A 16406-nucleotide genomic window follows, 5' to 3' on the forward strand; every position below is an offset into this window, starting at 1 on the left:
GGAGCGATCGGGCAGGTGGGTCTTTCTTACTCACTCCTCCCTCCTCAAAGAGGAAGGTAGGAAGGAGGAACAGGGCTCAGGGACTGGCTGGTGTGGGACCCTGGGTGCCGCTGGAACTGGGGGGAAGGGAGGCCCCCATGAATGACCCTGGGGACACCAAGTCCCCCTCGGGTTCTTCCCCCAGGACGGGAAAGCTGCCCCGCTGGCAGTGATTGCCCACAGCCCACGTGGGGACACCCAGCGTGCAGCCCCCTGCCTGGCATCGCGAACCCAGGGACTGCGTCTCGGTCTCTGCGCTCCGGCCCGGCCCTGGTGGGGCACCGGGACTGAGGGTCTGACGGGCCCGGGGTGGGGTCAGGGGCCGGTTGTGACTCTCGCTCTTTATGACTCGGGGGCCTCTGACCGCCAGGGCGGGTCTTTGTGACCAACAGTCCTGCGCCTGATGGGGCTTCGCGACCCCGAGGGGGGGCAGTGCGCCCCGTCCTTCCCCGAGGACGCCATGGCCCACGCCTCGGACGGCGGCCCCGGCTCGGGGTCCAGCGCCGACGCCACCGACCGCGGCCCCCGGGGACCCGCGCCCCACACGCGCCGCCGCCCCCGCCGGCTCCGCCGCAGCCGCTCCGGACGCCCCCCGCCGCCCGCGCGCCCGCGCAGCCCCACGCCCCGCGCCGGCCGCCGCGCCGCCCCCGGGCCCCGCGCCCCGCTGCCCCCGCGGGCGCGCCTGGCACAATGCGCCGCGCAAACCCCGCCCGTTGCCCCGGGCAACCACGGGACGCCTGGCGGCGCGGCGGGGGGCGGGGGCGCAGCGCGCGCCGCGGGGCCGGTCCCGGGTGAGCCCGACGCGCCCGCCCGCTCAGCCCGGCCCCAGAGCCCCGGCCCGGCCCGGCCCGCCGGGATGCGCTCCCCCGAGCCCTCGCCGACGCCCCCTCTCCTTGCAGGGGCGCGAGCGGGCGCGAGGAGGGACGAGCTGCCGGCGGCCCGCATGGAGCCCGCGGAGAGGAAGAGGCTGCCGTCCGCTTCCCTGGGAGCAGACCCCGGAGAAGAGACCAGTCAGTGTCGTCCTCGGCGCCGGCTGGGGCTCGCGGGTGGACGCGCGGACGGGGCGGGGCGGGCGGCTCCGACGCAGCGCGGGGCCCGGCGCCACCCCCGCCCCGCCCCGCCCCTCCGGCCCTGCCCTCCGAGAGGGTCGACTTCGAGCTCAGCTTGGGAAAGGGGCGCCAGGTCGGCTGCTTGGGTTAGGGCGCGGGCGGGAGGAGCACCGGCCAGCCCTTCCCTAGAGCTGAGTAAATGGGCGCTAACCCTAACCCTAACCCTTCCTGCCCGTGCGCTCCTTCTCGCCGGGGCGCACCTGAGGGCGAGCTCCGCTTGGGGCCACAGCGGGGGTCAGAGGCCCAGCTGTTCCCCATCCAGGCCAGCGGTGGGCCTCGTCCCATTCATTCTGGGCACTGGGTGCGTGTGCGGGGCGCCTCACTGTGGTTTCCACTCCACTTCCCTTTCTGGGGTCTTTGTGGAGTATCCGTGCTAGTCTTTCGGCCGTTGTTAACTGGGTTCTGGTTTTCCCTTACTGAGTGTAGGAGTTCTTGGCCTCTGCCGGAGGGACATCAGTTCTTTGTGGGTCAGATGGATTATAAGGACCTTCTGGTCCCCCTCAGCCACTTACTGAGTCCCCCTGAAAATCATCTTCTTAGTTGTAAGAACCTTTAATAGTCAACCTTTTCTCCTATAGGTAGTGCTTTTTTGAGTCTTACTAGGAAATCTGTATCCACCCCATCATCCAGAAAACAGTTTCCTGTTTTCCTTTGGAAACTTTATAATATAATATTTCATATTCACCTCCACAATTCACAGGGATTGACTGTTTCCTTGGAGTGAGGTAGGAGTGGGAGGGCAAACGTTCAGTCTTCCCCCATGTGAGTATCTGATTGACCCAGGTGGGCCCTGCAACCTCACCTTTGTGGAAAATCAGGCCTAGACCTATTTTTTGTTTTCCATTCTGTTTTATTGATTTCTTTGCCTCTCCTGAGTGCGTAGGATCCTGTTTTAATTATAATAGCTTTATAATAAGTCTTAATATTTTGTAGTGTAAGTCTTCTTAGACTTTTGCATTACCATATAAATTTTAGAATCAAATTGTTAATTTAACCCACACCCACACCCACAAATCCTGCTAGGATTTTGATTTTGGTTACATTGAATCCATAGGTCAATTTGCATGAAACCTAACATTTTATCAATATTGAACCTTTCAACCCAGGAACATTTATTTCTTTGATTCTTGTCAACAGTGTTTTGTAGTTTTGAGAGTACAGATATGGGAGACTCCTTTTGTTAGATTTACTTTCTAATTATTCCACGTACATAGAAATACAATTAATTTTATTGTACTTACTTGGCATTTGGTTACTTTGCTAACTAGTTCTTTTTTTAAAAAAAAGATTTATTTATTTGTCAGACAGAGATCACAAGTAGGCAGAGAGGCAGGCAGAGAGAGAGGAGGAAGCAGGCTCCCCACTGAGCAGAGCGCCCGATGCGGGGCTCAATCCCAGGACTCTGAGACCATGACCTGAGCGGAAGGCAGAGGCTTTAACCCACTGAGCCACCCCGGCGCCCCACTTTGCTGACTAGTTCTAACAGCTAGTAGATTCATTGAAATTTCTTACATACACAGTCATTATCTGTAAATCTTTTCAGTTTTTAGGCATTTTATTTCCTTTTCTAACATTATTGCTTTGGCTAGTACTTTAGTATAATGTTGAATAGAAATGATCTAACGGACAACTTTTGTAGTTCCCTAACTGAGGGAGAAAAGCGTTCAGTATTTCACCGTGAAGCATGCTGCTGCTCTAGGCTTTTTAAAGGAAGTTCCCTTTTATTCCTGGTTTACTGATAAATTTTTTTAATGAATAGTTGTTACATTTTATCATGTGCTTTCTTCTGCATCTATTGCGATGATAATGTATTTTTAACTTTTAGTCTATTAATGTGGTATATTATGTTGATGGATCTGCAAATATGAAACCAACTTTATATTCCTGGAATAAACTTCACATGGTCATATTGTATTGTTTTGTACAACTGGATCTGAGTTACAAAGTTTAGGATTTTTATGCCTCTTTTTATGAATGAGATTGGTGGTGCTATTCTTTTATTATAATGTCCTTATTAGTTTTGGTATTAAATTGATGACCACCTAAAAAAGAATTGAAAGAGTTTACTATTTCCTTATTCAATGAGAGGGCTGATATAAGATATTTTCCCCCCAATGTTTGGAAAGATTGATCTGTGATGCCATCTAGACCTGGAGTTTTCATTGTGGGAAGTTTTTAGTTATGGAACTAATTTCTTAACCAAAAATAAACCCACCTGGATTTTCTGAGGTTTTTTTGTCAGTTTTGATAAAGCTATTTTTATCAAGGAAAATGCTAATTTCCTATGAACTGTCAAATTATCGGCATGTGGATGTTCATAATCTTATCATTTTAACATCTGTATAATCAGTAATGGTGTGCCCTTTTTAATTCTTGATATTGTATATTTGTGTTTTCTCATTTTTCTTGATCTAGAAAAGGTTTATCAATTAAAAATTGTTTCAATGATCCAACCTTTGGTTTGTTAATTTTCTCTATGGCACACTTATTTTCTATTTAACTGAATTCTGCTCCTTATTATTTTCTTTCTTTTTGTTTAATTTTTTTCTTGCTAACCTGTTTGGGTGGTAGCTCAGATAGCTTTCCATTTGTTTTCTAATATAAGAATTTAAATTTATAAATTTCTATCTAATCACTATTTTAGCTGCATTATAATGTTTTGATATGTCATATTTTTATTATCATTCAGCTCAAATCATCTTTGAGATTCTCCTTTGGTCCATGTTTTTATTTCTTATTTATTTTATTTTTTAAAAAATTAAAAAAAGATTTTATTTATTTATTTGACAGAGATCACAAGCAGGCAGAGAGGCAGGCAGAGAGAGAGGAGGAAGCAGGCTCCCCGCTGAGTGGAGAGCCCGATGTGGGGCTTGATCCCAGGACCCTAGAATCATGACCTGAGCTGAAGGCAGAGGCTTAACCCACTGAGCCACCCAGGCACCCTTGGTCCATGTTTTTAAAGTGTGCTGCTTAAGTTTGGAACATTTAGGAAAATTCCTAGCTGTTAACTAGTTATTAACTAGTTATTAACTATTAATAGGAATAACTACTTAACCTAGTTATTAACTTCTAGTTTGATTTAACAGTTGTCAGGGAACTTAACTACATCATTTCCATCCTCCGTGATTATGGAGAGTCTCTATGGGCCAGGACGTAGTCTGTGGTGGAAGGCAGTAAATGAAGAAAATGTCTCAAGTGGTGGAACCTGGTGTCCATTGACGTCATTTAGGTTCAGCCGGTGAATCACGGGGTGCCAATCTGCTGGCGCCCCCGGATTCTTTGCTTAATCGTTCTTTTCTATTTTACGTTTTTAAAAATTTACTTGAGAGACAGAGAGTGCATGCACAAGTGGGGAAGGGGAGGCATCAGGGGCAGAGGGAGAAGCAGGCTCCCCGCTGAGTCGGGAGCTCAGTGAGGCTCCCTCCCAGGACCCTGCGATCATGACCTGAGCCGAAGGCAGCGGCTTCACCCACTGAGCCACCCAGGCGCCCCCACTTTCAGAATTTTTATATCTCCCTGACAAATTGATCCTTGTAATATTAGAGACTACCTCTCTTTTGTCTTTAATAGTGACTTTATGAAATTTTTGTTAATATTTACTAGTAAATATTAGGGTTATCTAGATATTCACTAAGTATCTCTAAGAGGGACATTTTATAACTAAACTTTTCCGCATTTGATCAGGTGGACAGTAATTCCTCACTAAAATCCAGCACCCAGAATATATCGTATCTCCCCAGGAAGCCCCAGAGTCGGTTTGTTCAGATGGAGACGTGGCCGGGAACCACATGCCGCATCAGGCTGTCCCGTCTGTGCCCTCGCGTCTCCTCCGGAGCGGCCGCTCCTCTCGCCTTGCATGTCCAGGATCCAGGCCTGAGGAGGGCCGCCTGTGGTTCCAGAGCAAGTCCTGCCTCGGGACTCCTCTGGCTGTTGTCTGGGCCGCCTCCTCTGCCCCCTCTGTGGACGCTGTGACCTGGCGATGGGCGCCGGACACCTGATGAGAGTGGCCTTTGGTTTTGCCAAGTGTTTTGCCAAGACTCCTGGGAGGTGGAGCTCTGGCCCCGACTTGTCCCTGCCGTCTGGCCGTGCGGTCGCCGGTGCCGCCGCCAGTGCTGGCCAGACCCCTCCGAGGTTGGGTTGTGTCTCTGTGGCCACGTGAGGAGCCGTGTCGGGGCACCTGGTGACGGCCCAAGGCCCCTGAGTGGCGGTGGGGGAAAATCCCTCTGCGAGGGGACTGGAGGTCGGGCAGGAGGTGGTGCCGGAGGCTGACCGGAGAGCACTTTCCGAGGGAGGCGCACGGGCCTGGGCACGGGATGTCGTCTCGCCCCTAGGAGCCCCGGCGTCACCATCACTGCCGCACCCGCTCACCCGCCCCTCCCCTCCCCGGGGAGCCTTGAATAGCCGAGCAGGGTAGAGATGAGGAGCTGCCCCCTCCTCAGCCTCCGTGAAGTCCTGATCCTTCCAGAAGGTGTGTCCGGGTGCTGATTCTGGCCCCGCAGTTACGGGTTTCCAGGGAAGGTGCGGGCGTCTCTGATGACCAAGGGGGAGGATTGTGTTTGGCTTCTCTCTCTCTCTCTCTCTCATCTACCCGGACGTCGGAACTGGGTCTGGCCAGTGACCATCATACTCCGTGACGCTCCCAGCGGTCTGCACTCGGGACTCCCACCTCTGCACGCCGCTTCTGCATCTTTTTGGGTCCCCCATCCGAGTCTGTAAGGGCATCAAGATACCCTGAGGTCACCTGAGGCTCCCAGTGTCCCAGCCTGGGAATCCCAGCTCTCCGGAGAGCTCGGGTCCTTCCAGCCAGGGCAGCACGGGTTCGAAACCGAAGGCTGGGTGCCACGGAGGGTCACTGCCGGGCTGCTCCTGTGTGTCTCCGTTCACTGCGAGTTTTCAGCTAAATGGAAATTGGGGATAATTAAGATTCTATGTGTCTGTGGAGATGGATTTGTGACTTTTCCTGACTCTCTTACTGTGGTACAGTTTACGAAGCTTTTCTAAGCCAGCCTCGAAATGACACCAGGTGACCGTGGTGTGTACGGTTCTGTCGTCTGTGTGTGTGAGTCACACTGCCTGGGACCTTCCTTCCCTGGAACATGCTGGCCATGCCTTTTCTACTCTCAGAATGTGTTGTACGAGACGAGATGTTCTGTACCATTCACCACGAAGACTTTAGCCCTGGAGTTGTACTGATGGGAATGTTTTAAATGGCATTTTTATGCCTCTTCTCTTTTTTATAAGTTGGTCTCACCAATTTTTTTTTTTAAGATTTTACTTATTTATTTGACAGACAAGATCACAAGCAGGCAGAGAGGCAGGCAGAGAGAGAGGAGGAAGCAGGCTCCCTGCCGAGCAGAGAGCCCGATGCGGGGCTCGATCCCAGGACCCTGAGATCATGACCTGAGCCAAAGGCAGAGGCTTAACCCACTGAGCCGTCCAGGCGCCCCTCACCAATTGCTTTTAATATTATTAGTTGTAAACTTCTGGCTTGACTAATCCTCTATTGGATTTTTAGAAATATTTCATCAGTGTCTCCTTTCTGTTAATTTTCTTGTATTTCTTTGGGTTTCAATTTACTCTTCTCTCTAACATCTTGAGACGGACGCTTAACTCACTGTTTTTAGCTTTTGCTATTTTCGAATATACGCCTCTACAGCTAAAAATCTCTTTATAAATACAACCTAACTACAGCCCAGAGATCTGATGTTTGGTATTTTAATCTCTTAGCTAAGAAGTACGCAGGGCTTTCCACCTTGATTTGTCCAGCCGCGGGTCACTTGGCACGCATGTACGGACTGTGCTGGAGTTTTCCGCCAGTTGGCTTGTTCCGTTACTGACCCCTGGCTCCGTCGCTCTGTGGTCAGAGGGCGACCGGCTCACCACCCAACCTTCTCGAAGGTGTGTGTTCCCTCACGCTCCCGTGTCCTGGAGGCGGGTGAGGGGCTCTGAGTGTGCTCACACGGCGACGTTGCAATATTTGTCCTTGCAGACCTTTATCTCCTGCTCGGTTCCTGAGAGACCCACGTGCGTGGCACGTGTCTGTGGCTTCCGTGTCTTGTCCTGTCGTTCTGCCAACCATGGCTTTGCTCATTCTAAGTCCATGCTCTTGGACCGGGGGTGCCGGGGGCCGTGTCCTTGTGCCTCCCAGCCCCTCCCACCCTCCCTCTCCTCTGGCTTTTGTCACCGTGGACCCCACATGGACGGAACCACTCAGGGTACTTCCTTCCGTGCTGGGCTTCGTGGGACATCTACATTGAGAATATTTTTTCCCAGTTGGTGCTTTGCATTCTCGTTTCCTTAACAGAGCAGAACATGTCATTTTCCCAACTTTAACTTTCACGGCTGGTGCTTTCTACCAGAAGCTTCGTGTGTCTGGCTCTCACGTGGAGGCCCGTGGTCTGCAGCAGGTGAACTGTTGCGTGTCCTCAACTGGGGTTCAATTTGTTTTCTGCATGTGGCTCTGCGTTGTTGGAGCCCCCCGCCCCCGCCTCGGCCCTTGCTGCTTTTGTCTGTGTTGGTTGGCCCGGCAGGTGTCGGTCTCCAGGCCCACGGAGGCAGGAAGGGCAGCGGGTGGGTGGATGGGTGTCTGCCGCCGCCCCTGGGACGCTCCTGGGACATCCAGGTCCCAGGAGTCCCGGTAGTGTCAGGAGGCCACGTGGTGTGGAGGAAGGTATACGCTCCCCGGCTCCGGGTGCGGTGGAATTGAAAGCCACCCGACAGGGTGAGCTGGCCCAGGCAGGGCGTGTGGACTGGAAGCATGGAGTCCGAGGTCAAGGCCCCGGGCAGTTCAAGGTTAGGGCCTAGGGAGAGAGAAGGGGCCGCGGTGAGGAGGGGAAGGGGCTACAGGAGCAGGGCTGGCCACGAGGCGGGTGGTCCAAGGAGCCAGGGCCCAGGGGAGTGACCACGGGATTGGCTTCTGTGTGTGTGTTGATAGCATGAGCGGTGGCCCCGGTGGAGCCCAGCAGATGGCGGAAGGCAGGGGTGTGGAGGGAGGGGATGCGGAGACGAGGGTTTGCATCTCAATGTCTAAGTGTTTGCATTGGAACCCGGTGTGTGCTGCTGGGAGCCTGGCGGCCAGAGTCATGGGACGGAGCAGGAGGGGGGAGGTTGTGGCGTGGTGTGGCCACAAAGCAGGTGGGGTGCCCAGCAAGGAGAGAGGATGCCCAAGCCAGAGCTGCCGGGGCTGGTGGCTGGGGGCCGAGAGAGGGCATCGCCTGGGGATGGCCAGCTGGGGGTGCGGGCTGGGGAGGACGCGGAGGGCTTGCTGGTAAGGTCTGGGGGCCAGAGGTGGGCTGGGCTTCCTTCCCAAGCAACCCTGTGCAAGTTTCCCTGGGCCTGGATGTGTCTCTCTCTCCTGCAGAATTAAAACGAGGAATTTCCCAAGACTCGACTTCTTCCCCCAAATTAGACAGATACAAAATAGCAAGACAATTAACAGAAAAGGCCATCAAGGTAAATACCCTTTGGGGCTGGAGGGGCACTTTTATGCAGTTTCATTTATTTCTGTAATCTCTTCACCCAACATGGGGCTCGAACTCTCGACTCTGAGGTCAAGAGTCACGGGCTATTCGCACTGAGCCAGCCAGGCACCCCAAGGTGGGGGAGGGTGCTTTTTAAACGTGGAAGCTTATTTTGGAACGTGGAGAGCCAGTGGGTTGCCTTCGATGCGCTGAGCGCCCCAGCGGCGGGCTGGGCCCGCGGGGGACGGGGGTGGGGCAGGTGCCGGTGTTGTCTACCCAGGAGCCGAGGGCCCGTCTGCCACCCTGAGAGCAGCAGCAGCCTTCGCTGGGGGAGGGCCGTATTCTGGGGCTTTGCACTGCGCTGGGCCCTGGCTCAGGAGGCTGGCGAGTGGACGGGGACATCTGGCACATCACCTGTGGGGACCTGCTCCTGAGGCCCAGTGTGCAGCTGCGGAGCAGGGGTCCCTGGTGCAGGGTCGTGGTGCGATGGGCTGGGCGCACCAGCTGCGCACTGGCCAGCCGCCCTGCACTGGGGAGCGGGACCCTGCCGCCCGCCTGGTCCCTGTGGCTGTGTGTGCTCTCGGAAACGTCATACCGACCAGCCTACCTGCTCGATAATTCCCAGGTTTTCCCTGAAACCTAAAAACTGCTGAACACCCAGGGCCACAGGCTTCCATGTTACAATACTTCTGTTGAGATGTAGTTCGCAGTATTTATGGTTCATATTACTACTTTTCATTGATTGGGAGTTCCTTAAAAGTAGAGTTCATGCATGTCTATACTTCTGGGGTTAGTTTTTTTTTAAGATTTTATTTATTTATTTGACAGACAGAAATCACAAGTAGGCAGAGAGGCAGGCAGAGAGAGAGGGAGGGGGAAGCAGGCTCCCCGCTGAGCAAGAGCCTGATGCGGGGCTCGATCCCAGGACCCTGAGATCATGACCTGAGCCGAAGGCAGAGAGAGGCTTCACCCACTGAGCCACCCAGGTGCCCCACTTCTGGGTTTTTTTTCTATTTTTTTCACATACACAAAATTTTTTCATTTTATTTTATTTTTTATTATTTTTTTTTTACTTACTGAAATTCAACTGAATTAACATACAGTGCCTTTGCAGTTCCAGACGTAGAGGTCAGTGACTCATCAGCTGCGTATGACACCCCGCGCTCATTCCATCCCGTCCCCTCCTTCGTGCCCATCACCCAGTTGCCCTGTCCCACACCCTCCCCTCCAGCAGCCCTCGGTTTGTTTCCTAGAGTTCAGGTTGTCTTGGTTTGTCTCCCTCTCTGATTTCGTCTTCTTTTATTTTCCTCCCTCCGTGCTCCTGTTTTGTTTCGTAAATTCCACATACGACAAGATCTGTGATCACTGTCGGTCTCTGACTCACTGACTTTGCTCAGCATAACGCCCTCCTGTTTCATCCACGTCGCTGCCAACGGGAAGATTTCATTTTCGATGGCCGCGTAGTATTCCATTGTGTATATACACCGCATGTTTGTCTGTTCGTCTGTCGTGGGACATCTGGGCTCTTCCCACAGTTTGGCTGTTGTGGACGTTGCTGCTATAAACATTGGGGCACACACGCCCCTTCAGATCGCCATGTTTGTGCCCTTTGGATAAATACTGGGTTTTTTTCTAATTATGTTGTTACTGGTTTCGAGCTTAGTTGCATACGGTTGAGAGCGTCATCGGCACCTAAATGATGCCCAGCACCTTGGGCGTGTCCACGAGAGCCGACTGGGCAGAGCTGGTTATCTGCGCGGTTCGAGTCTTTGAGGCCGACTGGACCCTCTGGTCTGCGGGTCTGTCTCTCACCGAGAGAAGCACGTTAGATACCCTGGTCAGTGTGGATCCCTTCACATTGTGGTTGTCAGTTTTCACTTTATATAATTTATCGCTCTCTTGCCAGGAGCAGACAAAAGTATCTCCCTGGTGAATTCAGTCTTTTTGTAAATTATGGTGCGATTTTCTTTGCTTTAGGGGTTTCTTTTGTCCCAATGCTGCTTTGTCTTATGCTTAGATCCTCTTATGTTCTACTGACCTGTACGCGACTGCCTTTGACTTTCTCTGGTAAACAGCGTGGACTGGGGTTTTAGAAATCCAGCCGGCAGGCCTCACCTTCTTCCTGGGGCCTGCGGTGTGTTTACCCACAAGTGTACAAGTGTACCCGGCTGGGGTTCTGGCTGGGGCACAGGGTGCTGACGCTCTTGCCGCTGGTCAGGTTCCCTGCCATCCTCAGCATCGCCGCAGCCCCTCCGTGGCCAAGGTCATCCCATCCCTCCGTCCTGGTGCACAGCCCTGTGGGGGACGAGGGCAGGCTTTGGACAGGTTTCCTGCACAGAAGGAGGTGGAGAGAGGCCCTTTGAGCTGCTGGGTGTTTCCCATGCGTGTGGGACCTGGACTCACAGCCTCTGGCCCCAGGCACAAGCTTTCTTGCACGTGTTCCTGGGAGAGGCGTGCAGGTCCTCCTCATGGGAACTATAGGGTATGTTGACTCCGATGTGGGTCACAGATCGCCAGGAGCTTAAACATGCCCCTTTATCTCACAGCATCTGTGGGGTCCTCTGCTCAGGTCCCTCAAGGCTGAAATGAGCGGCAGCTGGGCTGGGGTCTCATCCAGAGGCTCGGCTGGAAGGGATCTGCTTTCAGGCTCCCTGGGCCGGTGGGCTCATTCCCTGGTGGCTGGAGAGCTGGTTTCTTCAGAGCTGACCCTGCGGAGAAAGTCTCTGCTGCTTTCAGTCTCCAAATTCAGGGACGCCCTGGACCCTCTTTTCAAGAGGCGCACCAGATTAGGCCAGACCCACCCACTAGGGTCTGTCTTTTGATTTGTTCAAAGTCATCTAATTAAGGACACCATGAGTTCGAGCCATTCCCCTCCTGCCCAGCCCTCCCTACCTGCTCCCACAAACTCGTGAGGCACTAAGCTAACTGCCGACCCTGCCCTGCGGCTGTCGCACTCTGGGCCCCTGTCCCGGCGAAGGTGTGCAGGCCGGACCTCAGCAACATGGGCCCAGGGCCTCTAGCATGGCGTCACTCTCCTGCCTCCCATCCCTCAGCTGGGACGCCCTGGGTGCACACCGCCCGCGCCCTCTCTCTACCTGGCCCCCGGGCAGCTGAGTTTGTTTCCACGCTCACAGGCAGAGCCCCAGCCCCCTTGCTGGCCTCATACTGTCGGCCGCCTGTCCCTCTGGCCCTTCTTGGCTGTTGAGGGGCTCTTCCTGTCACTCCTCCAACCTCGGGCTCCCACCCCCTCACCCCCAAGCATGAGAGACTGAGCCTGTCCCCTTCGTAGAGAAAAGAAAGCCTTATAGTGCAAGGCGCACGGAGAACGAGCGTGCAGACGGTGGGGGCCCTGCTCCGTGCCCGCGCGTGCGTGCGTGTGTGTGTGCACGCGTGTGTGCATGTGCGCGCACTCAGGCGTTTCCGTATGTTCCTCCTGGAGCGGGACGTGAGTGTCCTCCCCTCACGGACAGTTAACCGCCTCGCCCTTCATTCTTTAATTTGAAATCTGCTCTTGCGATTTGAGGAAAAGAAGATTTTCTCCATCTGCGGGCACTACCCGGTGATACGCGCCACCCTTCGCAGAAAGGGCTGGGTGGAGAAGAAGTTCCACATTTTGCCCAAGGTCATCCCGAATGCGGACGATGACAATGCAGGGGTGACTGGTAGAGTATCCAAGGTGTCTTGTCCCTCCGTGGAAGGCGTGTGTGTGTCTGTCACTCCTGTCTGGGGAGTGCCATTCTGGTCCTCAGGGCCCATGACCCGGGCCTCTCCTGCGTGTGCGGGGTCTCCCCGGGGCCGTTGCCCTCCTGACCTGCCTTCCCTAGCCAGCCCCACAGCAGGCCTGTGCTTTCCAGACCTGGCCCCCCCCATCCACGCCCACAGCAGGCCACCTCCTCCGGGTCTAGGCCGCTGTCGCCGTCCTTCAGGAGCCTCATCCTGTGGGTCCCTCCTCTGGCCCTGGGTCCCCACAGGTCCCACCTCCCTGGGGTCGGCACAGGACGGCTCCCACGTGGCGGCTGAGACCCGCGGGAACCTTGTCACCGTCCCGCTCCCCATGCCCCGCCCCACCCCACTCACCCCCAGGCTGTCTGCCCCCCACACCTGGGGTCCCCGACCCTGGCACTTCACCCGGCAGAGGGGCCGAGTGGCGGACCCTGGGGCGGGTCGACGTGGCCTGAGCTGACGCCGCCCTGCCCGGATCCCGCAAACGTGCCCCGGGGAGGCACCGTGTGGCGTTAGCAAGTGCGCTGTGGCCCCGGCGGCTGCCGGCTAAGTGGCGTGGGGGCCGCACCGAGGGCTCAGGCCTGACCTGCTGACGGCTCTCCGGGGGTCGTGTTTGCAGAACATAAACACGCTGAAGGCAAAGAAAATCAAGAAGCGGCTCTGGAGAAGACAGACGACATCCACGATGTGATGGTAGGTCCCCACCCCTGCGCTCCCCCGGACGGGCCCCCATCTCCCCACGCCCCTCACGCTCTCGCCTTCCCTGGGCCTTGTCCTGGGGACAGGTGGCCAAGCTGGTCACACCGGGCTGCTGGACACGCGTGCGTGTTTGAGCGTGTGTGTGTCTGCGTGCCCCGTGTACATGTGTGTGCATCTCTGCGGGCACCCGCGTGTGTGCGTGTGCTCGTGTGTGTCCGCGTGCACCCGTATGCGAACTTGAACGTGCTGCCCTTCATGCTGACGCCACCTTGAACAAATGAGACTCATGCCAGAAAGTGACGGCAGAAGCTCGGACGTCGCTGCGAGTAGGAGGGCGGGCCGCGAGGCCAGCTCTGGGACACGGTTTGGGAAGCGACGCTGGCGGCCGGCTGCCGGCTCCCTCCGGGCGCTCCTGTCGGCACTGGGTTAGGGGAGCCCTGTCCTGCCCTAACCGGGGGTCAAGGTAGACCAGCCCGTGTTGCAGAGAGCGGGTGTGTCCTCAGATGCTGGGCTGCAGAGAAGGGCCCTGCAGGGTCTTCAGGGTGTCAGAATTTGTTGAAGGTGGTCCTTTCCTTGTATCTCTATGGGAAGAATTTTTGGCCCCACAGGTGCTTGGTTTGTGCACCAGACCTGCCCAGGCCGCCCCGGGTCTAGTCGCGGCCGAACGGCGAGGTCCCCGTGCTCTGTTAGCCCTGGCCACCTGCTCCGAAGGGGCCGGCTCCCACAGTCTCCGGGCCGCTCTCTCACCACGCCCACATGCGGCATGTCCCTGAGCCCCACAGGGGCACCCACGGAGCGGGCAGCTCAGACCTCGCTCAGCCGCACGCACAGGGGCCCCTCTCGGTGCAGAGCCGTGGGCCACGACGCGGGTGGGGCTGGAAGGGTTACGCTGAGTGGAGCAAGTCAGTCCGCGAAAGACAATTATCACACGACCTCGCTCCTGCGTGAAATTTCAGGAACAGAACAGGGGACCGTGGGGGAGGGGAAGAAAGAGAGAAGTGGGCGAACCACGAGACACTCTTAAGGAAAGAGCACACTGAGGGTTGATGGGGGACAGGCCTCAAGGAGGGCCCTCTTGACGCGTGCCTGGTGTCACGTGGAAGTGACCGCCCTGAATCCTCCATCGGAAACCGATTTTCCTGCGTACGTTAACTAGCTAGAATTCGAAGAAGAACTTGGAAAAAAGCTGGTTTCCCTCAGTCTTGCTTACATCGCAACACCCAAAGATACGAAGCTTGGATGGAGCGTGTCGGTAAGGGCCTTTTTCTTGCCAGTCCAGGCTGGTAAAAAACGAAACGCCGTACTTCCTCTGGACTATCAAGAGGGACGTCGTCGACTACCACAGCCTGAGCGGCGAGCAGATGCTGAACCACTACGGGAAGACGGCCTCCTTCACCACCAAGGTGAGAGCGGGGCGAGGGGCGGCGGGTGGGGCAGGTGCAGGCCGCACCTTGTCTCTGCAACTCCGTGGCTGAGTCTGGGGCCACGTGTGGCCTGGGCACCTCCGGGCTCCTCCCCAGGAAGACCTCTGCCCGCACAGAGGCCGCGCTGCCCGTTGCGTGTCCAGAGGCCGCCGGTTCTGGCTCCACTTGCACCCACGGAGCCCCAGGCCCCCTTGGCCCCGTGTCCCTCCTCCAGGTGCACAGAGCGAGGGTCAGGCGGGGCGGGGTGGGGGGTGGCGGCCTCCAGAGCCCGGCGTCAACTCTGTGCCCTGAGGAGGCCCTGGGTCCCAGGGAGAGCCAGGCCGCCTCCCCTGCACAGGGCCTTCTGAATGCAGGGGGCACGGGCCCCTCCTGGCCTCACTGCCTTTTGGTCCCGCAGCCCCATCCCATGACTCAGGGGCGGGGTCTGCCCGGGGTGGACAGGCCTGCCGCACCCAGTGGGACAGGTGGGGTAGAGTGGCTCCCGGGCAACACGGAGACCACCCCTCAACGGGCAAGGATGACACAGAGGGTTGGGGATGAGGCTCGCACAGTCCCCGGGCTCCCCACGGGGGTCTGGCCCCGTGCCTCCCCACCCGGCCTCAGCAGCTGCCCTCCTTCAGGGGGGCAGCCAGGCCGCGCTCCCTGCAAAGACCCCACACGGCTCGCCCACCCGTGTGCCGGGAACCCCACACCTGCAGCTCCCGGGCACATGACGGTTTTCCCCAAACGGGGCCCATGGTGGGTGTGTGCAGGAGCTGGCTCCCTCCTCCCCGGTGCTCAGGCCCAGCGCCCGTTAGGGACCCACCTCCCCTGTGCCCTCCGATGGCCCCGGCCTGCACGGGGGGGTCACCCTGCTGTTGAGGCCAGCTGGCTGGGGGCCGGAGGGGCAGGGAGGCCGGGGAGGGTTCCGTTCCGGGAGCCGCCCCTCTCGAGAGTCATTTGGCCAGACCTGTGGGCGTCCAGGCTGGTCTGAGCGGGCCAGCAGGTGGCCCGTGGGGGTCTGACGCGCCGCTGTCTCTGGAGATCGGGCTGTGTGTGAACATGAGGAACCTGCCGTGGTACGTCCAAGCTGACCCTGACTCCTTCTTCCCCCGCTGCTACGGCCTCTGCTCTGAGAGCGAGAAGCAGGAGTTCCTGGGTAAGTGGGTGGTGGGAGGCGGAGACCACCTGGCATTGTGGGGTCCACCTCCTGCCGAGGGGCTGCAGGAAGGGAGGGGGCTGATGGCAGAGGGCCTGGTCCCATCCCAAGGCCCCGGGGCTCAGCTCCATTTCAAGGGGTGAGGACTTGGTTCAGAAACTTCCACGGGCAGCGTCTGTGAAGCAGGAGGCGTGGGAGGCTGATGGAGGCTGATGGAGGCTGATGGAGGCTGATGGAGGCTGATGGAGCCCCGAGCCAGCAACTTGGCTCTGACCGGCTTCCTGGGGGAGGCCGGCGTGGGACAGCCTGGGACCCAGGTCTGAGCAGCTCTGGGCAACAGGCTCTGGCCTGAGGACAGAGGGAGGGTTCCTGGCTTGACCTGCCAAGAGAGACAGACAGAAGGTGAAGGTCAGAGCAGGCGGGCGTTCCTTTGGGAGCGACTGCGTTTCCTGAGCACCTGGTCTGCGGGAGATGCGGCCTCTACCCGCGCCCATGCCTTAGGTCCCGACCCCACCTGGGGCTCCCCGGGCAGACAGTCGCAGGGTCCATGGGGGCTGGAGGGGAGACATGCAGGGGAAGGGAGGGCAGGGAGCAGGGGCCTCTCAGGGAGGGGTGCAGGGTGAACACGCGGCGGGAGGGAGACTGAGGGACAGGCTGGAGCAGGCCTGGGGCCTGAGTGTCCGCAGGGCACGGGGGCCAGGAGTCGGCTCGGGGCGGGGGGGGGGGGGGTTCCGTTCCGGTGGAAGGAGACTGAGAAGCCCCAGGTCCGGGAGGAGCTAGGGAAGGCGGTGGGCGTTCTGGATCTTTCCACGGT

At 57.0% G+C, this 16406-nt stretch overlaps 1 protein-coding gene across 1 annotated transcript in view; it reads left to right on the plus strand.

The window, feature by feature from the left end:
- The first annotated feature begins 442 nt into the window (after window positions 1–442).
- Window positions 443–16406, plus strand: part of TTLL8 (tubulin tyrosine ligase like 8) — a 39590-nt gene continuing 23626 nt past the window's right edge. The window contains 6 exon segments of the mRNA XM_046010916.1: window positions 443–1049; window positions 8509–8600; window positions 12132–12270; window positions 12951–13024; window positions 14305–14433; window positions 15478–15592. Coding sequence (XP_045866872.1) covers window positions 443–1049; window positions 8509–8600; window positions 12132–12270; window positions 12951–13024; window positions 14305–14433; window positions 15478–15592 — 1156 coding nt within the window.

This window comes from Meles meles, chromosome 7 (genome assembly GCF_922984935.1).
Source record: "Meles meles chromosome 7, mMelMel3.1 paternal haplotype, whole genome shotgun sequence".
Taxonomy (NCBI): Eukaryota; Metazoa; Chordata; class Mammalia; order Carnivora; family Mustelidae; genus Meles; species Meles meles.